Source organism: Poecilia latipinna, unplaced genomic scaffold (assembly GCF_001443285.1).
Source record: "Poecilia latipinna isolate Pla-1442-1.1 unplaced genomic scaffold, P_latipinna-1.0 Scaffold1167, whole genome shotgun sequence".
Lineage (NCBI taxonomy): Eukaryota > Metazoa > Chordata > Actinopteri > Cyprinodontiformes > Poeciliidae > Poecilia > Poecilia latipinna.
In genome coordinates, this window is record NW_015113783.1 from 37468 (window position 1) to 63516 (window position 26049).

Here is a 26049-nt window from a genome sequence, read left to right on the forward strand (position 1 = left end):
CCATAACATTATGATTTTTTACAAGTGTATGTACACTTTTGACCACAACTGTACATGAACCCTAGATATTACATGAGTTGACTCCACAATCACTCCTTGATGATATGAGACACGATGACATTTAATTTCATTTTGTGATGAATTACAATTTATTGAACTGAATTGAAAGTTTGTTGATTTTTACATGTAAACCACTCCCACAATAATTTAAGAACTTTAACCACAACTCCTAACACTGGAAATCTCTGTTTCTCTGGTGAAAATGGGAACATACTTGTTTTGTTTTTGTTTTTTTCTCGTCTAGGTTTAAAAGCTCTGATGCCAGAGCTCAGCTTCCATCCTGGGTCAAGCCGTACGTTCGCCTCTACGACAAATTTGGGAACGTTGTCCGTGATGTGTCTCAGTTCTTTCGGGTTGCACAGAAAATAGTACGTTGCATTACTTTGAATGATTTTATCAATGAAAACCGTTTTTCTGATTATGAATTTGACCATTTTGACCTGTAAAGTGCTGATAAAATATTTCTAAGTGAGTTCAGGCATGCTGTACATGTGACTAAAGCTTCAGTTTGGTTTGGTTTGAATGTCCCAGAGGCCTGTTGTGGTGAAGATCCCTACACTAGAAACTCTTCCAACTGAATGCTCATCAAACACTCCCAGTTTTTCCTCTGGCTCTGCCTCTGAAAGTTACCACACCCAGAAAGCAAAGGCCCTGGATGCACACCTTCCCAGCCTCAAGAGAAGAAAACTGGGTCAGTATTGTATTTTAAAAATGCTCTGCCATCAATCTGTCGTCTTTCTGTTCATTATTCTATTCATCTGTCAGCCTGCCCTTCAATACTTTCTGTAAAGGCTGAGTTCATAGTTGAAATTTTAAACCTCAAGAAACATCACATCTTAAAGTAAGGAAGGGTATTCTGTATTATATACCTTTGTGAGCCTTACATTATGTTCTAATCTTATTCTCTCACCATAAGCATACATGGAATGTTTCATGCATGTTTGAGAAATCAAAGTCGCATTTCTTTTAAGTTATGTTTGATTTATACTTTTTATGCAACTGAAGGTGACATAGTAACTTCATTTTGCTATGTGCCCTGAAATAACACATATAAAAACACTAACTTCTAAGGTCCAGTACCTATTTTCACCAGATCTGACCAAATCACCTTCTTCCTCTTTTTTTTTGTTGTGTTCCTTAAATGTCTTCTAGAAAACAGGATGGTTTTCTTCTCATCCTTTCATGTGTGATATCATTAACTTAACAGGAACTACAGACAAAGAACAAAACCTGACATATTTTATGTTAAAATGGCTACTTTGTGTGGCGTGTTTCTGATCAGACGAGCAGAGCAGAGCTAACGGAGTGGCTAAGCTGTGCATCGCCTACGAGAGTGAGGTGCAGCAAAGTCAGAGGAAACCAACCAACCTGCTGGACGCTCTGGAGAGAGGCGACCGGTGCTGGGAGGAAGATGTTGGAGAGGAGAAGGTGGGGCGGCTGGTTACTTCATGATCAACCTGGAGTCACAATGCTGTCATTTCAAATAATTTGTTGGACTTTTTGCTTCTGAAGGCCAGCCGCTTGTCCACCTTGTCCCTCCAATATGACAAGAAGATGGAGGACGAGTTGCGGGGAGGGAAGCGGAAAATCAAGCTGATTCAGGAACAGGTACATGTTACACTGATGATTAAATGCTGCTTTTTCAGACCTCAAGTGTTGAACCCAGGGTTTTCCCCAGAAAACGTGCTAAATCCGGTGGTCGGGGCACCAAGTCTCAAAAACAAAACAAACAAAAAAAACTCAATTAAAATAAAATTTGCACTTCTGTTAAATCAACCAGTGGATCAACCAAGGTCCAAACAAACTGAGCAGCTGCTTGTTTTATTGCTACTGTCCTAACATAAACATGTTTGTATCAGGATCTGATCCTTTCATTTTTATACCTAAAGAAAGCGAGTGTCTCCGAGGATGGGTCAGAGGAGAGTAAGGCCGGCAGGGCCAAACAGTTCCTGGCCGACATGAAGAAGTCTCTGAGCAAGGTGAGCTTCGACCACATCGTCCAGGCTCTGCAGAGCTACAAGAAGACGGACGACCTGAGCGTCCTGCTGACAGAGACGGCTGTTTTGGCTGAAGACCCCAACACTCACAGCCTGTTCCGAGGTGCGTCGTTCTGCCTCGGACTCTGAAGCCAGTAAAAGCACGTCTGCTCTAACCACAACTGCTTCCGCACCGTAGGGTTCTACCAGTTTGTTCGTCCGCATCACAAAAAGACATTTGATGAGAAATGTCAGGAGCTGCTGGGTCAGGGCTGTGGGTTCAAACCGGAGCACTCGCTGTCTAAGGAGGAGAAGAAAGCTGTGATTCTGCAGACCGGTAGGAAACTGAGCCACTTCTCTTTGTGTTACTGATGGAGGCTCTAAAAAAAGTCACAGTGGGAACTTTCTTGGAATTGCTTTGAGTTAAATGCTAACTGCCAACAAGTTCAATCCTTCAGTGCAGGGGTCCCCACACTACGGCCCACGGACCGGATCCGGCCCGCCTCCACATTTGGTCCGGCCCCCTGAACAATACCAGAGAGCATTCAGATTTTTTTTCATTTATTGTATGTTCTGGTTTATATGTGGATTTTTCTTCAACCACCAGGGGGCTCTTTAGCAGGAAGTGTGTCCTGTAAACTGTGGGGCGCATTGCTGCCATCTGTTGGACTTTTAGGGAACTGCTTGACTTTTATGTTATTTAATCAGTTCGGTTGTTTGCTAGCGGTAGAGATGAACACAGTGTCTGTTATGAATGCCCCATTCCAGGTTGAATTCTTCAAAGCAATGCCTGTAAGCAGCAGCTTATACTTCAAAACGAGCCTTTATGTTAACATATGAGAAATTAATATATTATAGTTAAATTCCCTCAATGGAATATATACTAGTCAGTCCCAGTGACCGTTTCACTCATGGGTTTTGCCCATGTGCTTTCTGGGTAAAAATCAATCGAGAACCCCCCCTCCCCTCTCAACAATCTGCGGCCCCCCACCAGAGAAGGGAAAAGTTATTTGGCCCTCACAGGAAAATGTTTGGGGACCACTGCTTCAGTGTGTTTGTGACCAGCAGACATGTGACAAGCTGCTGATGTTGCATCTCCATGTGGTGTTAGTTCAGGTGGGCATATTGACTTAGATGAGGGGTGTCCATAGTGCACCCCACTGGCCATTTATGACCCAACGAATGACTTTGCTCGGCTGATTTGAGCAAATTAGGCCTGCAAACGCGGTTAGTGTTTACCTGGAAGAGCTCTTACTTTGTAGGACAGAAAATTAAATTGTTACCTTTGTAATGCTTTGTATGCAGCTTATTTCAGCAATTCACTGAAATCATTCTCGTGTGGTTTACATGGAAAATATATTTCTTCACAATTAAGTTTTTCCTTAATGATGATGTTTCTGATTATGTGGCCCTTTCTGACAAACAATATATAACTTGAACTAAATTACACGCAGAGAAAAAAAAAACTAAAGATTTTCTAGTTGAGGTGGTTCAGTAACTGGAATTACCACAAAAAATGAGAAAACGATCAACTATCAACATTTAAGCTGGATATTGTAAAACGCTGAATTAGACCGACTTAAACCCGCTTAAGTGCTCACAGTGAGATGGCTGCAGTTAAAATACAACAAGCAAGAAAACATAATTAACAAAAACTGGCAACATAAAATATCATTAAGTTGTGGTGCAAAGCAGTCAGCTAACGCTTCACAACACCAAGAAAATATTACTTGTTCAACTTATCGGAGAACCACTTCAGAACCACCAAGAACGAACTATGCTCATACACTATTGCAACTTGGGAACGTTTTAGTGACTTCCATTCTTTCTGTGGACGTCTAGAGGAAACTCTCCTTGTGATCTCAATGGAGAGGGGAAAAATAGAAATTATAATTAAAAAGTACAAATTTACAGTTATTTCCTAAAAACAGGTTTGTGAAAACTTTGATGCGTTTGTTTTCCAGCTGTAGATCGCCAAGCGGTGGGAACTCTGAGCTCCAGGTCCACATGCGGTCAGCTCGACACGCAGCAGCTCAACAGAGGAGGACGACACCTGAGCCAGCAGGGATTAAGAGCAGCTCCATCTGGTAGGAGATCTTAGGCTAAGGAGGCAACTGGTGTGTTTGGCCATTTTGTCTGTCTGATGGAGTCGTTATAGCTCTGAAAAGCCAGTTTTTTAGCTTTCAACGTTAACACATTAACACATGCGATTAATCAGAAAATTTGAATGTGTTAATATTACCTGATGCAGGTTAAGCAAACTACCTAAAAGCCTCTCTTCCGCGGAGGGTTCTGTAGTTCACAGCAGAACATTATGGACCTTACAGACAGGGAGCAATGAACAACAGGGGAAGGTGATAGTTTTACACAACAGCAGACAGGAACAAAACGTTTTAGTTTTCAACTTGCTCGTTTTGCGTCGCTAGCCCGCATGTGCGCATTTACGTATACGAGCTCGAAATTTTACACACACAAATTACGGTGGTCATTTTGCTGGAGGAGGACAAGGACAAGTGGCTCATGGCACCAGTTCCATAGGAAATGAACGGAGTGGGATATTTCTAAATGAATACGTAAGACAAAATGACTTCCTTTAAGTCTTCCTGAATATTAAAACCTGGAAAACTGAGAATCTTCAGACATGTTTGGTTTGAAACAATAAAACATTTTTGAAAGCGTGCATATAGTGATGGTTTTTGATATGCGCTGTATGGGCAGTTGTCCAGGGCGGCATCAGAAAGGGGTCGGGCCCCAAAAACTATAAAATAAAATACTTCTCATCTGTCTGCTTTCCCCTGAACAAGTTTGCTACTATTTGATTGCATATATAGTGAAGTAAGTTTCTCTTAATTTCTGTTGAGTGCTGGGAGATTACATCACCTGCTTTCTGCTACAAAACAAAACAAAAAAAAAACATAATTATCAGAGAGCTAGTGTGATTAATCTGATTAAATTATTTGATTGACAGCAGTATTTTATATTGAATAGTTCAGTTGGAAGATTAGCTGCAGTGTGGATGAATAAGCTCACTGAGCATTCTTCTGGCCAGGTTCTGACCATAAGAGCGAGATCCACGCTGCCTTCCTGGCCGACGTAAAGCAAGCCCTGGGACCTGAAAAGTCCGCCCAGCTCTTCCAGGCCATCCACGGCTACAAGAAGACGGACGATTACGACAGCCTGGTGACCACCGTGGTGAGCTTATTCACAGAGAGGGATGAGAACTTCCACCTCCTCATCAGTAGGTTCTGCCCGAGTCCTCCACAGATCTCCTGGCTTCTGCATGCTGGAGATTTGACGAAAAGGATATGTGTATTGTGTGTTTTCAAGGGTTCGGTGTGTTTGTTCGCCCTCGCCATAAGAAGCGCTACAAAGAGATGCTGGATGCTCTGATTGGTCAGCCCGTGTCAGCCGCTGACAGTCCTGCTGTGAGCGAGGAGCAGCCCTCTGCAGGTCAGAGTCCATCAGCGATGTTACGCATGTTTCTCTGAGGCATCTCTGACTTTATGTCTGGTTTTCAGTTTGTTGCAGTTCCATGTCATCACAGCTACATACTGGAAATGACATTTCTGTCTAGTGGCTGAAAGTTTTTCACCGTGTTTAGGATTCTGTTTTGTTTTTCAGCTCCTCTCTCACCACCTCTGAAGACTCAAAGCAAGATTTCCAGTTTTTTCTCCAACAGTGAAAGAAAGTCTGATCCTTGACCCTGGACTATTGTTTCAGATCAGCCTGAATAATTGTATTGTACAACAACCTGGACCTGTTTTCCTCTGAGGAAAGCCAATGAAAATTCAAGTTTTCCATGTTTTCTGCTTGATTAAAATGAGGAAACCATCTGTGAACTTCAGTGGACAATGCTGAAACCTGGAGTTTTTTTCAGCAAATGTTTCCCAAATTAGGATCTGCATAAATTCTCTTGGAAGTTGACATGTTGACCACATCGATCAACATGTGATCAATGAACATGTTAGAGTGATGGGGATGAGGCATTTTTCTTCCCTTCAGGTTGTATTTTGGTTTTCACAAATCAGCTGTGTGCTTGCGTGTGTGTGATGGACATGACTTTACATCAGATCAAATCAGGTTACTCCGCCTATCACATTGGTTATTTCTGGGTTTTGAATCATGGATTTCTACAGAAATGTTACACAACAGCAGCTCAGATCCAGTAGAATTTTGTCTGCTTTGAAAACAACAACTAGATGAACTTGCTTGTTTTTACAGATTATGTGGAACTACAAATTTACCTGATGAGAGCCAAACAGAGGTTTCAGTTCTGAAGCCCAGACTTCAGTAATAGCCTTTTTAATATAAATTAATATTTTTTCTTATTTGCATCAGTCATGAAAAGTTCAGGTGAATTTTTTTTTTTATGAATAAAAATAAATGGATTTTCTGCTCATGCTTCTATTATGTTTAAAACTATTTAAATAAATAAAAAATGGGATTTTTCAGTGTGATTATTTCAATGGAACATGAGTGTCATACTCATACACAGTGGGCTGAAACTGTATGAGACATGAAAAAAGTCTCAGGCCAGCCTTCATAAATTGAAAAATGTCTAATTTTTTCCAGATATCTGGCATCTCTTCTGAGATCATAAAGAAGGCAGTCTGCCAGCAGAAGATTCTTGGATTTGTAGTATTAATGTTACGTGTATCAATATAATTACATTCTGAGCCAAATCTGGCTCATGGACCTGAATTTGACAACTGCAATATAAGTAAATTTATTTTAACCCCAGCGGCGTCAGCAAATTGAATTCATACTTTACGTTGTCTTTATATTTTAACTGAAGCTCTATTAGCAGAGTAGTCCTCTCTCCTAACATCCAACTTTGTAGAGACCTATTCCATGGAGCCAAACTCTGAACATGTAAAAGGGATAAGGATGAAGCTGTGCTAAAATAATTAAGTAGGTCACAGATGAAAATTGGCCTATATAACATATCGAATGAATGATTATTGGCATGAAACCTGGTTTTATCCAGTGTCCTCTTCCAGTATTAGAAGCCTCAACTCCTGTCAGGTAGAAACACTGAGTTTTTCTTTATAGTCTGTTACTATGGCTGTATAACTAGACGTGCATTTCTGGAGCGGAAAATTCAGAACTTTTCCATACTTAACGAACTCGGAGCACACTTTCTACAAAAACCAAGATTTTTTTTTCTCTGATGGTCATTGAATGCGGCATACGTCAACAACCTTGAGACCTCGCGAGACTTGTTTTGGCACATCCCGGTACTTCCATCATGGCAGGCAATAAGTTGGTATTGGAAGGCAGAGTGAGTATAAAAAGCTTTCTTTTAGGCCTCAGCGTCGTCCTTATCCCACTCATCCGGACCTGGTTCGGACACCTGGACTGGGTCTTTGATTATCTGACAGAGACTCCAGGGAAAATTGCAATTTGTGTCCACATTGCGGCTATTAACGGCCTTTTGCTTGTCATATACAGAGGACCAGTGTATAAGGTAAGCACATACGATTCTCTACATCCCGTAAATTTGACCAACAGACCATTGCTTGTGCTTAAAATGTTTCCTGCTCTTCAGTCTGTTGCTGGGACGAGCAGAGAGTTTCATTCTCTGTTTCAGCCTGAGAGGAGGATTAGCAAACCCCCAGCTTCAGCTCTGTGCAGATAATCTTATTAGGCGAATCGCGAAGACAGCTGGTGTTACCTAGCTAACCATAGGACTCCGGCACATTAGCAACATATTGTTTTACTTTCACATGTGAAGCTGTACGGAAGCTCAGACGTGCCATTGCTGAAGAACTCAATCGTATTCGTAACTTTGTTGAACTATTCCAGCCACAGAGACTAACCCTCGAGTATGCAGGAATGTTTTTTTTGTTTTGTTATTATATTACTACTTATAAACAGAAATTCAATAGTGGTTCTTTAAAAATGGCGACACATGTTCTTTAGTGCATATTTATTAAATATTTCCCTTCATCATTTTAGGCCATTATATTTGTCTTCTGTTCAAATTCAGCTAAAAAGTACTTTATCCCAAAGGGAAATTAAATGTTGTTGTAACTCGTATTGTACAAGTATCTTCAAAGAGTCATTTTGGACAGTGTTGCTGTGGGCAGGAAGGATCTCCAGTGGCAGTCAGTCTTACAACAAATCTTCAGAAGCCTCTGACTGAAGACTGCTGTTGTATGACGCTCACGCTAACAGCTCAACATCCACAATATTCCTCATGAACATATCCTGGATGATGACATCATAAGATGCTTTGCTAATCCACCTTCTTTTCTTTTGCCACTCCTCTGTAAACGCCATAAACAGTATTATATTGTGTTTATCTAATACTATATAAACAATACTTATGCTATATTACAGTAAACACCATTAGATGGTGTTTATGGAGTTAACAGACTGTCTTTATAGGACATGTTAGCTCCAGCTAATTGTCTCCATGAGAACAGAACGGTCTGATAACAGAGTGTCGTGGCCTGTTGCAGGTTGCTGTGAGAGCCTGCTTTCTGGGAGTTACATTCGGCTGTGGCCTAATCATTAGCTTCTCTGACACCACTTGGACACATTTTGGCTGGTATGTATCAAATATGAACTGCATTGTTTGGTTTTTGTCAATTAAAAAAATGTCTTATAGCGACCTCTATCATCAGGAGGGTCAGACAAGTTGTAACGTGTCAAATGTGTCTTCGTCCAGGTACATGTGCTCCCTTTCGTTCTTCCATTACTCCGAATACCTGGTGACCGCCGTCATCAACCCTCGCAGCCTGTCGCTGGACTCGTTCCTGCTCAACCACAGCCTGGAATACACGCTGGCCGCCGTGTCGTCATGGCTGGAGTTCACCGTGGAGAAGCTCACCGTTCCAGGTGCCGCTTGCTGCAGGTTTCTGCTCTGTGAGCTAACAGCTGTTGGCTTGTGTGTGGCTTTTATTAACAGGATGTTTGGGTTCCCAAAGTAGAATGAGAAGAGCTTGATCTGAGCAGCTGCTTTGAATAACATCACTGGGGCAAATTAATTATAATGTTGTTTTGAGACCATTTTCAATTAATTTGTAGATGATTGCATAATAATGCAAGTTTGCGCTCCCAAAGATAACACACTCTAATTTTGGAAAAGAACACTTTACACTGGAACTGGAAGATATTTTAAACATTCCAAATAAAACGACCAAAAACAATAAATAAAACAAAATAAAAAGGTCACTCCTCCAGTCAGTGAATTAGATGTTGATGTTTTGCCTACATCTTTATTAGATTTTTTCCAAAAACATTTATGTGCTATTTCTCTATCTTGGCCTCTGTCTCCTGCCATAGAGCTGAAGCATCTAACCTGGGTCAGCTTGGTTGGACTGGTCATGGTGCTGTGCGGCGAGGGCCTGCGGAAGGCTGCCATGTTGACGGCCGGCTCCAACTTCAACCACATTGTCCAGAATGAGAAAGCCCAGAGCCACGTTCTGGTCACCAGCGGGGTCTACGCCTACTTCAGACACCCGTCCTATGTGGGCTGGTTCTACTGGAGCATAGGAACTCAGGTGACACGATTCATGCTACTCTTTCCTGTTAATGCAAACTTCACTGTATGACCAACCACTTGAACAGCTTCAGTCAGTTATTTACCAGCTCTTGCTCCTCACTGGTTCTCATCCATCTCTGTCATGTCTTGCAGCTTTAGATGTCTGATCTGTTAATATTCAGGATTTATGAAAAGTTACTAGAACATCTACAGCATTCCAACATAAAGCTTTTGCAGAGACATGACTCCACTTTGACTGGTCTCTTGAGAACCATTTATCTGAGCCCTAAACAGGACTGAGAGCGATGAATGACATTTAGTCTGATTCATTAACATGAGGATGGACACGTTAAGCTTGGAAATGCACTGGTTTAGACACCAGTGTATTTCCACTGTCTTACTACTAGTGATTTTGTCTTGTCAGTTAATATTTGTAATGTTATTGAAAAATCCAAAGTATTCTACAAAAAAAATTACATAAAGTTGGTTTTAACTGTTTCAAAATAAACAGCAACGACTCGGAGTGGAAGGAGAACCGCTGGCGAGGAAACTGGATTAAACTGGTCTGGCAGCAATTCAAAAAAACTAATGAATGATGATCAATATCGCCTGATGAGAAATGCTTATATAGTGATGCATTTCTCATTCATATCGCCCCGCCCTGCCCTCTCTAAGTGTTAGTTTGCTGCCATGTTGTGTTGTTTGCTCACGAGCGTCTGTTGCTGCAGGTCATGCTGTGCAACCCGGTCTGCATCCTGGGCTACACGATAGCCAGCTGGCGCTTCTTCCGGGAGCGAATAGAGGAGGAGGAGCTCTCGCTCATCCACTTCTTTGCCGAGGACTACGTGGAGTACAAGAGGAAGGTCCCCACCGGGCTGCCCTTCATCTCTGGGATCCGGGTCAACTAGTCCCCATAGACCTGGACACCAAGCCCAACAGACTTCAAGCTCCTTAGCAGGTCAGACCTGGTGGCGATGTGTGGTCTGCTGGAGCAGCTGCCACCCCCCCCTCAAGGTGAAGCCCCGGCTGAGAGCCCGCAGCGCCAGCAGCTGCAGAGGCAGAGTGACGGCAGCTGGGCTGCTGTTTTTCTACCAACGTCCAGTATATGAACAGAGAACCTCAGCTGTACACGCATTCTCACTCTCGCCCGTTTCTGTCTGCATGCCGTCACCATGGCGATAGGTTTCCACTCATCTGCCGGCTGCTTTGCCCGGACCCTTCAGCATCACATGTCAGAGTTGACTTCATGTATTAGAGATGTTTCACAGAAAATGAACAATATTGAGAGGTTTTAATGTGGAGGATCACGCTTAAGGCTTTTCCCAATCAGAAGTATGTAAATGGAGGACCTGTTGATGCAGAGTCTAAATCTTCTACTGCTTTTTTTCTACATCTACTGCTTGCTCACTCACCATAAAATCAATGTCCATATTTATTCCTGACCCCACTCTCTAAGGTCGTAAAAAAACGTATTTCTACAAAAGCCATGTTTTCTCATTTGCACTTTCTCATTTTGAGCATCTTGTTCTATCTCTGCAGAAACAATGAAACTTTCTCTCCAGAAAGGAGAACCAGCTCCAGACCCCAACCACAGACGGTCTGTGATTGGTGTCTGGACCTGGTTCCGACAGTCTGGCTGGGAAGAGGAAGAAGATGGTCACCCTCTCCTGTGATCACCTCCTGCTTTTCTTTCATCTCCTGATATTTTCTAGACGGGGAGAGATGAATTAAAATAAGAACTGCCTTTAAGCAGAGATAGAAACGGGACCAGCAGGAGAAAGTTGACCTCCACTTCTGAGACGACTAAATGTAAACGTTTCTGTAGATTTTTACTTTTTTTTTCTCTCTCTCTCTCAATGAGACACGCCGCAATATCACATTACATGTGCTGTTTAGCTGAGCAGGGTGTCCTTTGTTATTTAAAACATTACATAACATAGAACACCTGAACTTTGTTGTTTTTTTTCTCTAAAACTGTAGAGGAGCGTAGCGTGGTGAGCCTCTGGTCTTTTCTGTAATGGGTGAAGCTGTACGTGTGGCAGAGTTGGGTCTGGGGAATCTTCTGGTGCTCAGGGTTTTGCTTTGGTAGTGGCTGCTTTTTCATCCATTTTGCTTTCCAGATGTGTGCTCATCTTGTGGCGTCCCCTCTCATTCGTTAGCATCATTTAGAGTCATGAGGCATGATGACTTGTCGTACTGTTTAATATTTAAGCAATTTTTTTTGGTTGTTTGTTTTAAATCAATGATTTATAACGACTGTAGCACAAACTCGGACGTCCTCTAAGGACTACTAGGTTCTCATGTTGGAAGCGCAATGAGTTCCAAAGTTGTCCCAATAATTCTCACACATTTCCATAAATAGTTTGTGCGTCTGTACAAACCACAAACAGACCAAAGTATTATGCAGAAGATGTTTAGATGTGTGCGTGGCGCGTCGCAGTGGGAAGGAATGTTGCGGTCAGGATGTTGCACTAAAGTCTTGACCTCCACACTTTGTGTTTCATAATAAAGTCTTCCCTTCATGGTTTACAATTCTGAAACAGAGACTATATTAAAGGATGGACGAGGTCACTCTGAGGCGTCAGGCAGTCAGGTATGCAGTGGCGCCCAGACGGGGTCGTGACCCCTGTCGATAAATGCTGCCTCCCAGAGAATCATGTTCAATACATACAAAGGCATATGGGCCATTTTATTTAATCAAGTGTGTTCCAATTCAATAAAGCATATATATATATATATATAGCCATGATTGAAACCAAGTGCATCCCCTTGTCATTCTTTTGAGTTTAATATAGAAATAATTTGGTCTCTAAAGTTCTATCAGTACAATAATTAGTGGGCTAATAATCCAAAATTGAAAGGTTTATATAATTAGAAGTCAAAAATCTCTTCTTACCTTAACTGCTGCTACTAAAACTTCATATCACATTACATGCTTTGAAAGCTCACTGACAGGTTGTTCTGATTACACACCCTATGTTAATCGGTTATCTAATAGTCAAGTGGCAATAACATTCTGTTCCATCAGTCCTCTGGCTTTAATCAAAATGAAACATGTGTCATGAAATACCAACTGAGTACTTAAACATGTCATTTGAAAGGTGTTGAATTCCCCTTATTACATTAAATGTTTCATATTTTTATTGAATTGGAACAAACATTAACGCAATTCAATGAATTGTATACTAGTTAAGGCCCAAACTACCCCTGTTAGCAATGTTTCCAGCACCTGTAGTTTGTCTCAGCTACTGTTTTAGCAGATTGACCTCCAAAACCCATCAGAGTTTGATCATCTGTTTCTGTCAGTCCCTCTGCAGCGCCTCCTCTGACGTCGACTGCAGAGACAACTCATTTCCACCACATTCAACAAGACAAAACTCCAAAACTTTGGTCTAAATTTGAATAACAGCTCAGTAAAGGTCATGTTTTTGTTTATCTTTTAATCTGACACATGTAGCTTCTCCACAAAGTACCTGGTGGGAGATTTCTGGTAAATGATTAAAAGTTGTGGGCACACACACGGATTTTATGCTGCATTTTACCTGCATAGAGAACCTTTATGGCAGGTTTTCCACTTTGACTGAAAACTGTTGACTGCATTTATTCAGCACTGCTTGTATGAAATAAAGTTGAGGTTATTATCTAAACGGCTCTGTTTTTTTGTTTTTTCTCTGATGCTGATATATTAATATTTCTGTCATGGCCAATAACTGATATTTGATATATGTATTTTATTACACTTTAGGCACCTTAAATAAAACAACCACACTGTTGACTTCTCTACTGCTTCAGTCCTGCCCTGCAGCACAATCGCCATCATCACATGACCAAGTAAATATCACATGACCAGCCTCCTCCTCAGCCCCTCTGGAAACAAATGGCGACAAAATGGAAATAAATATCGGTTGTTAATATCGCCTGGTTTTATTCATTAGACACAGTTTTTGGACCAAAGCCAATATGCTCAAAACAAATGACGGCCGATTCCGATGTTATTGCTGATATTTTATGCATCCCTAGAATGCATAAACTATGCATTCTAGGTCTATATAATCTGCTCTTCTTTAGACCAGGTTTTCTAAACATGCACTAAATATAATTCTCTATTTTGAAAGTTAAGGAAGTTTTCTAAAATGTGTTTCTATTTTCAGATTTTAGAAAAAGAATTGTCTAACTTTTACAAAGGAGGAACAAAAGCTACGCAGTAGTCTTTTCTGTTCTTATAGTAAAAAACATACATGGACTATTCAAAAATAAGATGCACATTGTAATACAAGACTTATACTCTTATACGATGGTATCGTAAAGAACAATTGCTAGAACCACCCTTCGTTAAATACATTTCTTATTTGGTTTTCTAAGAGTTGAGATGGAATTAATGCCCTTTAATCGATCACGGATAACAGGATACGATCAGTGACTCGGTATTTTATTTTAAACGCATGCGCACTACTGGCTCTTCCTTTCTGCTAGCTTCTCAGCCATGGCGCCTATTGTAAGTGAAGCGCTCTGTTATTACAGTCTTAATTACAGCTCAATAGTCAGTGGTAGCTTCCGAGAAAATGGCTGTCGTGACAGTGCAACTGTGGTTTAAGGTTTTAGTGTAATAAAATCCGACTAAAGGCCGGTTACGAGGCGGCTTGTTGTTAGTTTGGGTCTGCGGCGGCCTATTAGCTGTTAGCTCGTAAGTCACCACGTTGTTCCCCCAGCTGACGGCTGCGCTTAGCTTCTGCTGAGATTAAATGGCTAACGCGATCAGATGATAAGCTTGGTTTATTACTTTCTTGATAATCCTGTAGCAGCTAAAGCCTGAAACCGAGCTGAACCAAACGGCTAAATCTTTTAGAAACACCCAGAAATCAGCGTTTGGTCCGCCGTTTATAAAACAAAAAATAGCCTCACTTAAACCAGACCAGTGTTTTAGCCCAGTCTTAAAATATTTTTGTGTTTATTGAAAGTATTTTCTTCTATTAGCAGAAGAAGCAGAACACCGGCAAAGGTGGGAAGAAGAAGAAGCAGGTGCTGAAGTTCACTCTGGACTGCACCCATCCTGTTGAAGATGGCATCATGGACGCTGCTAACTTTGTAAGTGCCGCTCTCCTCGGCTCTGCCCCTGCATGGGCTCTGCACTCACATTCTGCTGTTGTTGTTTTCTTGGCTAGTAATAACCATGTTCTGATCGGGGAACAAATGTGATTTCTTGATGAGATGCAAATTAGCGACCACAGCAGCTTCCCTGTTAGGAAGTCTAGGATTGTGCTCTTCTGAGAAATCAGCAGAATGTCCGATTGTCTGCAGATTAACATGCAGAAGATGCTGCACAGCAGCTTGACATGTGGGTCACAACACGGATATCACCGTGTGTGAGTGGAGAGGAGGTCTAAACACAATGACTTTAACGATGCACGTAATCAGATGCTCTCTAAACATTAAGCTGAAGTTGGTTTTCGATTGAGGAAATGGCTATGGGACAATTCTGCCTTGTTTTTCACTACCTTGCACATGCTCAGTCTGCTGTGGTTTAGAAACGACAACATTTAGACTCTTCAAACCCGGACTAGATTATTTTACACTACACGCAGAATGTTTAATACCCAGTTTGAGATTTGTGAAACCTTCATTTGGTTTGTGGAAGGTCAATAAAAGAGCCATGTTGGTGGTGTTGTTTTTTAAGCATCTGGAGTATATTAGTACAGCACAAGCTCAGAAACTACAACATGTAGACTCTTCTAACCTGGACCATGTTATTCTATAATAATAACATATTTCAATCCAAGTTTGTGATACTTGCTTGTTTGTGATACAAGTTGACTTTAACTTCTGTTAAAGTCAACTTGTATTAATTCCACTGCACTAACACGACCCCCTGTGTGACTGGTTTCCAGGAGCAGTTCCTGCAGGAGCGCATCAAGGTGAACGGGAAAGCTGGCAACCTGGGCGGAGGGGTGGTGTCCATCGAGAGGAGCAAGAGCAAGATCACAGTTTCCTCTGAGGTCCCCTTCTCTAAGAGGTGAGGACCACTCAGTGTTTAGCTCCAGGGTACTGTGGATGAAACGTCACCATGGAAACGTATCACCTCTACCTGCTGTCTGGGTGAAAGGGCAGCTGGTATCACCACTGTTTACAACCTTTTTGTGTTGTTTATAGATCTCATACCTTTATATAGAAAAAGATGTGCAAAATTCTTTGCTCTGCTACTTTATAAAACACTTTAAAAGCAACAGCTTTGACAAAGTGTACAGATTGCAAACATCAAGTCTATGGATAGGACAAAAGAAATTAGACAATAAGATCAGTAAAACACTAAAAGGAATACAAATGTGTTTTAAGTGTAAGGGCAGATGGTTCCATGATGTGGGAGCAGCAACTCTACAGGCTCCATCTCTGAGCTTCAGTTCAGCTGATCAGCCGGCCTGAGGCATATGGAGCAGCTCAGAGAGGAAAGACGGGACAAGACCTTGTAAACCTTTAGGAACTCTGAAAAGCACAGGCATTCATGGGTTGGGGTGAGGAGGAGTGGATGCGTCTCCCTCTCTGCAACTCTAATGGTTCAGATCTTACTTGCATGTTAGAGGACTAATTCTGACTTTAGATGCGTAATGTTGCTGTCTGGTCTGTCAGCTCGTTCCTTCAGTACAACATGTGTGATCATGTTTGTAGCTGAATCTGCCCCATCAGCCCAGAAGTCCAGTGTTAGTCTCAGTCTGCCAGGGTTCCTGTTCTCTGACAAAATCTGGACTGTCAGCTCTGCATATGGATGGAAAGTTCTGGGACTTCCAGATTTTAGTCCCTATCCCAGAGTTGTTCCATTAATTCATTCATCCATTTGTCTGTCAATCTGTCTATGCTTTCTACAGGTTCTGCATATCAAACCTGGCTGTTGTAGAAAGTCCAGAAACGTGTGATTTTTGTGTTGACACTTGAACGTTTTCCTAAAAAAGGACGATTTATCTTGGCATTTTGAGTCAGGAAATGTTCAGGAAGCCTTAACATCAGAAGATATTCCATTAATCACACCTGCAGGACAAACAGGAGCACACATTGACTACAGATTCAGACAATGGAAAAGGATGAAAGAATGGTTCATTTTCTCTTGTCCCGTAGTGTGGATAGCAAGTATTTGGACTAAAGAAATTAAATAACCATGAAATGAAAAGCTATGATGTCCTCCCAGGAGTAAAACTGCAGAAAAAGATCTGACACCTTTGCTACTAATCTCCCCCCTCAGTAGCAAGTTTCCGGATGGATCAGTGAAGTGTGTGTGAAGGGGCTTCAAACACTAACACACACGTCTGCAGGCAGCAAGACAGAGACGAAGCTCACTGTCAGGTTTCTCATCTGTTGTCATGTTGAGTTCCTGTGCTTCTGTTAATTTAACTATATTGAAACTGATTTTACGGGTCTGTTTGTGCAGTCATTTCTATGACATTTAGCATCTTTTCAGATTAATTCATTCCATCCTGGTCGTTTTGTTGAAGGAAGATTAGTAACCCTGTTTGCTAAAAGCTCAAGTAATTCATCTAGAATCAACAGTAACAGTCATTAATTTGTGTCTCGTTATCTTAAGTTATTTTCGAGTCTTTAAAGCTCAGCATCAGATTGAATGTTGCTAGGAAGTGTAGTTTGCATTGTTGAAAATTCTCTTTTAAATGCCTGAAATGTGGATGAATTTGGATTACATGCTGTTTATGTTCATAACTTGTACAAGTTGAACTGCTGAAACAATTCTACATTAAAAATGATTAAATGAAGGCCTGGTGCTCAGTGACAAGTCACTGTAGATGTATTCTGAAGATGCCCGTTTTCAAATGGGCGTTTTATTATTGTAGAAATGCCAGGAAATAATAGTCACCCATCTTTATCTCAATAGTACCACAAAATATGCTATTTCCTGTCCACATTTCTCCCTCCGACAGTCACATGTGACCAACCTTTCACTGGAACAGTATTAATGCTCGGACATGTTGCTCATTCATAATTCATGCAATTGGTGGAAGTATTTTGTATTTGAGACCAATTTGTTATTTTGCAGGTACCTGAAGTATCTGACCAAGAAGTACCTTAAGAAGAACAATCTTCGCGACTGGCTGCGCGTTGTCGCCAACACCAAGGAGAGCTACGAGCTCCGCTACTTCCAGATCAATCAGGACGAAGAGGAGGAGGAGGATGAAGATTAAATTGGCATTTTGTAGGTTTAAATAAATTTTGTTTACAGTACAAAACCTTGTCTGTGTTTTCAGTCGATGGAATCCATACGGTACCAGGATAGGTCTGGTATTTTGTCGACCCAGCGTGTGGCGTCGAAGGTGTTGGGCTCGTATTGAGAAACGATTTGCTTCGTTGAGGCTTTAAATTTTACTGAATTGCTAATGTTTGCTGGTGACACATGTAGTGTGCCAGTTTGACACTGTGAAGCTGAATGGAAATTACCTGTACTGCAAAGAGAGAAGAACCAATCCGAATGAGGCAGCTGCTAATTCAATGTTTGGAAGCGTGGGCGACGGCTTCCTTCACTTCCTCTGCTGTCATTGCTTGAAACTACGAGCAGACCACAATTCTAAGACACAGAAAATCATCGTCGTCGTTCACTGCTTCTCTGTCTGCTCATTGGCCCGGTCAAAAATTGACCCGAGAGAATCCAGAGTCGAGGGGAATCAAGTCCAGACTGTCGGAAGAGAGAATATTTCTGGAAAGGAATTGCACAGGAAGGCAGTGGCCAGGCTGAGTTAGAGAAGTTTAACCTTCCTCACAAACCCACACATCATTATACATTTATAGAAGTTACATACAGCAGCTTTAAGTAAAAATGTTTATTGTGCTCGCAGGTGAATTATTCAGCTTTTTTTTTAATTTATTGATTTAATCAAAAAAGCAACATGAGCTCATTTTACATGGACTTTATTTAATCATTGCAATGAAAAAACAAACAATGTAACCAAGAAATCTCATCATAAAAATAGAAAGCAGTACAAACAGAACTCTGCCTGATAAGAACAGATCAGTTCTGGAAGTTCTGGCCTGCTCGTGGATCCGCTTTGAGCGTTGGAATAAACGAAGGCTTGGCGCCGACAGGCTCCGCTTGTGGAGTGAGTATCCTGGATACAAACACTGAAGGAAGAAGATTAAAGGAATGTAACATCAAGTGGAGTGCACCAGCTCAGAACATCAGCTTCCAACTGTTTGCAATCGGAGGCGGCAGCAGCAGCAGCAGACACGGGCTCAAACTGCTAAACAACCGATTCATCGTGGCCTCCATACCCCGAAATGGACGTAGAGAAAAGGCACAGGTATGGAGGATTGGTCTCCGAAACCCCTCAGCAGCTAAGAGCTGCTGTAGCACCAGGAAACATGACATTTTCAAACAAACGACACGAGAAGAAGAAGAACGTTAAAGTGGAAAATCAAATGATACAAGGACAAATGTGGGGCGGGGGGAGGGCATGACTGCAAATCCTGAAGAGCTGGGAGAGACGCTCTGCAGAATCATCGTCTGCCTCATCTCCCAACTCTGGTTTTTAGTGTCCCAATTCGCTTGCAGCCAGTCTGCTGGTAGTTGAGATGTTTTCTGCACGAACTCCTCTGTCCCCACCGGTTACCGGGCCAGGAGCGCCAGCTGGCTGAGGCAGCTGGGTTCCTCCTAGATGGTTCGGGGGTTATACTCAGGCAGCTTCTTCAGCTTCTCCTGTTCCTGCTCAGTGTCTTGCCTGGCGATGACCAAGGAGTGGGAGTAGCCCATCACCACCTGGGGAGACCAACACGTTTCAAACATCTGGGGCTGGAAATCTGAGACCCGAGGAGCCACCGCTCCTACAGGCCCGCTGTTTTCAACAAACTACAAATTTCCACCAGAGGCTTTTAGCCCTGGAGATCAAAAATCACAAAGTTGAACGTACTCCAGGTCATTTTAGGTTTCCCCATTGAAAACACGTTTAAAATATATTTCTTTCATTTTACCTGCTCAGCAAATGAAACATGAAATATTTTAATAAAATAAATGTCCTGGTGTTAAAGTTAGTTTCCTAACTTTTTGGGTGGAATGTTTTCCATATTTGTTGGTCAAGATCATGTTTAGTATATGACCAACAGCAACCAGAATGTGAAAATACATCCACTGATGCATCTGGACACATCATTAACGGCGTTCTTGGAGTCACTGGGAGAACCAGGTCTTTCATAAACCCTCTTCCAGGTGACCCGGTCCACATGGCTAACTAGCTACATTGACTTCACTGCTCTCCTCTCTTAAGCCACAACCACCTCGAGACCCTCTGCTGCTTCAGTGGTGCTAAAGCAGCAGAGTTTTCCATCTTGAGAACCGTCTCAGAAAACTTTCACTGGATTTAGCCACAATGAACGACTGAGCAAAGTCTGAGCTTGGGTAAAAAAAAAAAAAAAAAAAAGTTGCTGGATGTTTTTGGCACATTTTACATGAATTCATAAAACCATGGGTTGTAAAAGAAAACTACTTTTCATTTAAGAAGTTATCCATTTGTCAGTGAAAAGCATACTCCAAAAAATGAAAGAAAAAAAAAAAGAGACATCAGGTCCATCTGCTGGACGGACCTAAACCTGCATGTTGTGTTTCCGTTGGCATAGCCTGTTGAGTCTGTCAGAGTGATTACACTTCATAAAGACATCCAGTCTACACAAAAAGCTGCTACTGTACCTTTCCCAAAGCAGATTTTCTGTTTCCTGTCTTAGCGAGACTCCTGGTCAGGAGGATTTTGTGTTCCAGGACCGTATAAGCAGGGTTATTTATTTCAGATGACCAGTTCTGTCAGTAAACTGGCTCAACATCACAAACCCTCCAAGATGCATGCAGATTCATTCATTCCTTTTTCAAAAGCCTAAAGGCTCCGACATACTTTATACATACGTTCTCATCGACATCGACTCGTGTCTAAAGGTTAGACCTGGACGACTCCATGTGTAGCGTAGTGTTTTGTGCCGAGTTGCGGTCATGTACCTGCTCGACGTAGACGCCATCCAGAGTTTTAACTTCCTGAGCAGTTGTGGAGGATTTGGGCTTGTTGTCTCCGTATCCCTAAAAGTCACAAGGAGAAACGGATCGATTGGATATTCTCCTGACTCGCAGCAACACAGCCAACACCATGACCAGAATTACCAGCTCTCCACATGTGGGCGACGGCCCCCAGCTGATTGTGCTCTCATCTGCTGCAATGATGATGCTGCTTTTCCTGTCAAACACACACAACGCAGTTGGTTTTACGCATCGTTAAACCCCGAAAACCAGGAGCAGGAAGCGCTTGTCGAACCAGCTCACCCGCAGGCCAGGCTCCGGATCTTCCACCCACACAGATCCTGCACAGCTTTGGGGTACATGGTGGATTCTCTGGAGGTGTTGGTCACCCCCCAGAAGAACAGCCCCCCTGCAAAGCAGCAGACGGTCAGTACATGTCATCTACGGCTTGTGTTCTGCTCCTCTCTTACCCATTTCATTGAGGGCGAAGGAGCATTGGTAGCCGGCGTAGATCTGGGCAGCGCCGCGTCCCGGGAAGTCAAACAGCTTGACGAGTCGGGGAACCATCTCGTCTTTCTGCTCTGTGTGGCCCAGACGGCCGTAGCCTCCGAAACCCCAGCTGAACACCCGCTTCTGGGAGTCCAGCACCAGCTGTCCACACACACACACACACACACACATATAACAGTGTCAAGAGTGTTGAAGCAGTCAGCTGAACCAGTAGCGTGGGGAAGGGCTCTCTCTCACCGTGTGGTTGGCTCCACAGGCCACATCCCTCACCACCACGTTGGGCACCGGCATGATCTGACCGTCCTTGGACTTCTCAATGAAGATAGCAACGCGTCGAGGGATGAGCTCACAGTCAAACTCAATGCGCTGGGCTCGGGCGATAAACTTGCCGTCACTGTTGTGGCCTGCAGAGACACAGATCCGTAAGCTTTACTGTCATTTGTCACAGGGAAAGAGAAGTAAAATGGGTAATTTCCTATCTGAGCACAAAGTTATGTGTGCCATTTAAAAAGTTGAATCAAACAGGACAGAATGCGTTCTTGAAGGGTGCAAGACAGACTCGCTTCACCAAAGCAGATAATGGAAAAGTTTTTACCTAACTGTCCGTACTCAGGGCAGCCGAACGAATACAGGTTTCCTTTGCAGTCCACCACCATGCTGAACTCAGCACCGCAGGCCACCTTCACCAGAGGCTGACCATTGTAGGAAATCTGGGAAAAAAGATTAAAACACTGAGTGTGCCAGAATCACTGGGGAACCTGGAAGTCTCAACTGATCTGGGATGGATCAGGAATGATCTGGATGGAAGCCACACTCACCGGTGCCGGGCTGAGAACTGCATCAGTCTGACTGCCTTGGCCGAGCTGACCCAGTTTGTTTTCACCGAAGGAATAAACGGTGCCGTCCTCTGAGGAAACAGCAGGAAACTCTGTATTTTTTCCCATTCATACAGAGAACCGAACACTCCGATCTGTTTGGAGAAACGGTCCAATCGCTGCTGGACCTGAGAGTTTCTGCCCACCTGTAAGTGCCATGGTATGATTGCGTCCGCAGGCTGCAGAAACGATCACCTGATCGGCCAGGCCCTCGATCAGCTTTGGAGCCTCCAAACGTTTGGTGTCCCCGTGACCGAGCTGACCTTTGTCATTACGACCTGAGGAGGAGAGAAGACGGCAGAGGTCAGGAGAGAACGCTGCTGGACGAGACGTTCAGAGAGAGGGAGCGTCATGAAGCTTACCCCAGCTCCAGAGTTTGCCCTCAGTGGTCATGAGGAGACTGTGAGCAGCGCAGGGGCCCGACACCACGCAGCTGACATGGACGTCGTTCAGACAACCGTACCGGTGAGGACCCCACAGGTTCTGGCCCAAGTTACGGAAAGCAGCTGGAAAACACACATAGACCACACAGTAATGATGCTCAGTAATTACAGACACACACCACCTGTTGAACTGTATTCTGTGTCCTTTAAGCAGTTTCTGCAGGTTGCAGCAGCCATGATGAATGCTCCTGATCAAAGACGCTCTGTGCTTGCTGCCATTGTGACAGAACAGCTTTTCTCCCACATGTCCAGCATCTACCAGGGAATGTTTCGCTCTACTAAAAGAACATCTGGGGATTTGCAATTTGGCATAAAATACATATCCCAATATCTGTTGTGATGGGTGAAGTAACAATTTATATCGCAATCTGTTTTTGGCATAAAATTAAAATAGAAAGGGAAAAAAAGCACATGCTAGTTGAGTGGAATGTACTCTACATAGGTTATATGCTACCAATCCAAACACCCATCATGGTGTTTTTTTTTAAAGCAAAATTTGCTGCTGGCTTTTGCTGTGGTTTAAATTATTGATTCAGTATTTTCACTGATGCTTATGTGATATTTTGTGAACTCAAAATGCTGTGGGCCGAATCTTTCTTTATCAGTTGAGGTCCCGTCAGCAGCGGTTCAAACCGTCTGGTAGAAACGTTAAGGTGAAGCAGAGCGAATAGTGAGCAGGACGGTACCGAGGCTTTGAGCTGCGTCACGGCGACAGTCCGGTACCATTACTTCATATCAGATTATCTGACATAAAGACATTCTTTATATCCGTCGGTGGGACTGACTCAGGCTGCCTGTAGCAAACCGGGCATTTAGTCCAGCACTGGGGCATTTAGTCCAGCACTGGGGGCAGAATGATGAAGTTAAAAGTCAGAAGTTTTCTCTGCAGCTGAAGCATTTCTGTGTTTAGGCGAGAGGAGGGTTTTCCCGCTGTTGCGAGGACAATTACAAAAATAAATAGAAACTGGTTTTCTAACTTCAACATCAGATTTTCGTTTTTATTCACAAACAAACAAGTGTACGTTGGGGGGAGAAAAAAAAAACATTCCTGTCCATAATGCGATAGTTAGAGGGCGCAGTTTCGCCCCCCTCCTCACCATGGACCTGGTGTCTGAACAACATGGAGGCAGAGGAACTGAGAATCCTCAGAGTCATTATTAGATGAGGGAAGCAAGACTAATTTATGTTGTCAAATTATTATATTTAGCTACATAATATTGTTGAGGGGCACAAGCAGGCTTCCTGACACACAGATAAAGAATAAATGAATGAATGAATTGTAAAGAAAACTCAAAAATGTACTAGGGGCCTTAAGGGTAAAATTGAAGGGGCTCCAGCTCCCTTTGCCCCTCAACCCCCCTACAGGTGCCTGTTATTGCATTTTAGGCAAGAAAATTTTGATTTTCTAATTTAGAAAATGAACTAAAATATTTATTTACATTTTAATGTATTTTTAATATTGTAGAAAATAGGCTTAAGTGGTTAAATAAAAACATCTGGATAATGTGCCAATTTTTTTTATCCAAATAATTGATTATCAAAATAATCGACTTGTTAACTGCAGCACTAATGTAGACAGGCTGCATGATTTATGACTCTGTGTTGGTATGACCTACAGCCTTGTGTGCGTAGCGTGTGTTTGTAGAGCAGGTGTGCATAATAGATGTGTGTGCTAATTTGTCTCCTGGAATTGGGAAGAAGTTATCACTCGGTATCCATCACCCCCTCACTACCTCCGATGCTGTCCACCCAACATGGAGGTAGGTCTTCACCAGCCCACAAGCAGAGATGCCCCACCCACCACACCTCCCAGGCACACAGGCAACTAGATTTCTCAAGCCCCCGCCAACAGAACCACACAGCACCAAGGGATTATTCAGATACTGATGCTGTATTATTTATCTTTTCTAGAACCGCACAGTTACGCCAAATTAAGAAACAAACACCGAGTCTCAAGTTAAACCCACTGGAGTGCTAACCGGACCCACCACAGTGATCTGAACATTTCAACTAGCAAATTACAGTCCCTATCTTTTAAGAACCAAACTGCAGCAATCGGGATTCACACAAAGCTTCTCTTTCACAGCAAATGTTCAAAAGATACATCACCATCTGTAGATGATCTTTGTCTCTGCTGCTGCTCCCTGCTGACAACCCCCCACCCACCACCACCCCTAACAAAGCAGATTTATCAGCGAGCAGCAGAGAAGAGCAACATGCAGCCTGCCTGAGGCATCGCACAGCCTGCTGGGAGGGCGGCTCGAGGGGGTGGGGGGCTCACTGCGCAGCATGCATGCATATGAATGGACATTACTGTCACAATCAATTAAAAGAATCCTGCTGGCTGTTATCGCACACGCTGCCTGCACACACACCAAACAAAGACGCCCATGTGGTCATCTCCACTCCTTTCACTCCCCGTGGCAGACACAACGCGGAACCCGATCAATCCCCTATTGATCCCGTCCGCTTTCACTGGCCGAGATCAGCGCGCTGCCCTGATGGGTCAGGACAACCTTCTAAACGCAGATATCAACCCGGAGCCCCAAAAAGACTCCGGCAGGCCCCTGAGGCCTCATCACAATGTTTGGGACCGATGTGGCATCGAGAGCGTCGAACACACAGATCTGAGCCGCCAGGCTCTGAACAGTCAGTGAGACTGGAGTCAGCCGTCTCTACTCAATCAGCAACGAACATGTTTAATGAACCGAACAGATGAACACACCTCCGATGCCTCAACCCAGGAGGAGAACAAGACGCCTCAGGTAGGAGCCGTTTCTTAGCAAAAAAAAAAAAAAAAAAGAAAGGCACATTCCTCTGTGGGGCAGGGTTCTGTCCACACCAACCGCAGTCGAACACAACAACCAAGCCGAGGAAAATACCGGCTTTGTGTTTGTGACAAGGAATCCGGCATGAAAATCTGACGGTTGTCAGAGTCACAGAGGAAATGCTGTTAGCAGTGAGTCCTGAGGGTTGGTTTGTGAAGTTAACACTCTACCTTGCTGTTTGGGAACCTCCTTTCTTCCAATCAAATCCCAGTTGGTTGCCCCAAAGATGAGAAGTTGACCTCTGACCTTTGGTAGCTCCAGTTTCTGCAGAAAGCAAACAATATTAGCTGGAGGGAAAAAATGCAAACTAGCTCAAAAGACCACAACTTTTGTTGTTTCATCACAGGAAAGTTAATAATTGAAAGGGACAAGTTGGATTTAGCAGCTTCACTTGAGCAAAGACGTGCGGAGCATTTTCTACTGTTGGACGCCGTTTAAATTCACGGACCAGGATTAGATCCTGTCACATGAAAAGGATCCCAATGACCAAAACAATCATCATCATCAGGTATAGTTAAAGTATTTTCTTCAACTGGACTCACAGATAAAAGCAAAGCCAGCTACCAGATTGGGGGGGGAAAGTTTGAATCCAACTCACTATTTTCTCCTTGACGTCGTCCGCCACAGTGACAGGCTGGAGCCCGGACTTGGCTGCAGGTTTGCCAGGTTTCTTGTTGTTCTCCTGCTCAAAGTCGAACTCGTCGTCACTGCTGAAGTCTCTGTCTTTCCTCTTCCCTGTCGCCCTCTTCCTCTTCATCCCTCCGTTCCCTGATACGTCAGTCACCTTCTTACGGGGCATCTTTTTGCAGTGGGAATGTAGCTGTTCGTAGTTAGAAAGAAGCGAGAAGCATTCAGACCAAGGAAAGGCTTCTTGGACAGTTCAGAGA

At 43.1% G+C, this 26049-nt stretch overlaps 4 protein-coding genes across 7 annotated transcripts in view; 3 read left to right on the forward strand and 1 right to left on the reverse strand.

Annotated features, from left to right (window-relative positions):
• rtel1 (regulator of telomere elongation helicase 1) overlaps positions 1-6487 on the forward strand; it is a 25202-nt gene extending 18715 nt beyond the window's left edge. The window contains exons 24-33 of the mRNA XM_015053209.1: positions 305-428; positions 592-751; positions 1343-1488; positions 1573-1668; positions 1950-2160; positions 2236-2373; positions 4001-4123; positions 5086-5274; positions 5364-5486; positions 5658-6487. Coding sequence (XP_014908695.1) covers positions 305-428; positions 592-751; positions 1343-1488; positions 1573-1668; positions 1950-2160; positions 2236-2373; positions 4001-4123; positions 5086-5274; positions 5364-5486; positions 5658-5737 — 1390 coding nt within the window. The 3' untranslated portion in view covers positions 5738-6487. The remainder of the gene's footprint in view (positions 1-304; positions 429-591; positions 752-1342; positions 1489-1572; positions 1669-1949; positions 2161-2235; positions 2374-4000; positions 4124-5085; positions 5275-5363; positions 5487-5657) is intronic.
• A 712-nt stretch (positions 6488-7199) lies between these two features.
• On the forward strand, positions 7200-13169 carry icmt (isoprenylcysteine carboxyl methyltransferase). The gene is made up of 5 exons (XM_015053204.1): positions 7200-7503; positions 8501-8589; positions 8710-8879; positions 9327-9544; positions 10254-13169. The coding sequence occupies exons 1-5, from the start codon at positions 7285-7287 to the stop codon at positions 10431-10433; spliced, it is 876 nt and encodes a 291-aa protein (XP_014908690.1). The 5' UTR covers positions 7200-7284; the 3' UTR covers positions 10434-13169.
• Positions 13170-13925: 756 nt separating this feature from the next.
• Positions 13926-17747, forward strand: LOC106960230 (60S ribosomal protein L22). 2 transcript variants are annotated; one of them, XM_015053216.1, is made up of 4 exons: positions 13926-14020; positions 14500-14610; positions 15411-15535; positions 17558-17747. In XM_015053216.1, the coding sequence occupies exons 1-4, from the start codon at positions 14009-14011 to the stop codon at positions 17700-17702; spliced, it is 393 nt and encodes a 130-aa protein (XP_014908702.1). In that variant the 5' UTR covers positions 13926-14008; the 3' UTR covers positions 17703-17747. The 2 variants fall into 2 exon arrangements, with proteins under 2 accessions (XP_014908702.1, XP_014908703.1); XM_015053217.1 differs by having other exon boundaries at positions 13955-14020; positions 14503-14610.
• A 660-nt stretch (positions 17748-18407) lies between these two features.
• Positions 18408-26049, reverse strand: part of rcc2 (regulator of chromosome condensation 2) — a 17589-nt gene continuing 9947 nt past the window's right edge. For all 3 annotated transcript variants that reach the window (XM_015053206.1, XM_015053205.1, XM_015053207.1), the window contains exons 2-13: positions 25761-25982; positions 25333-25426; positions 22254-22397; positions 22038-22169; positions 21835-21923; positions 21612-21726; positions 21254-21420; positions 20977-21157; positions 20810-20915; positions 20651-20723; positions 20492-20569; positions 18408-19267 (exon numbers count right to left, since the gene is read on the reverse strand). In XM_015053206.1, the coding sequence (XP_014908692.1) occupies positions 19163-19267; positions 20492-20569; positions 20651-20723; positions 20810-20915; positions 20977-21157; positions 21254-21420; positions 21612-21726; positions 21835-21923; positions 22038-22169; positions 22254-22397; positions 25333-25426; positions 25761-25961 (1485 nt within the window). In that variant the 5' untranslated portion in view covers positions 25962-25982 and the 3' untranslated portion in view covers positions 18408-19162. The remainder of the gene's footprint in view (positions 19268-20491; positions 20570-20650; positions 20724-20809; positions 20916-20976; positions 21158-21253; positions 21421-21611; positions 21727-21834; positions 21924-22037; positions 22170-22253; positions 22398-25332; positions 25427-25760; positions 25983-26049) is intronic.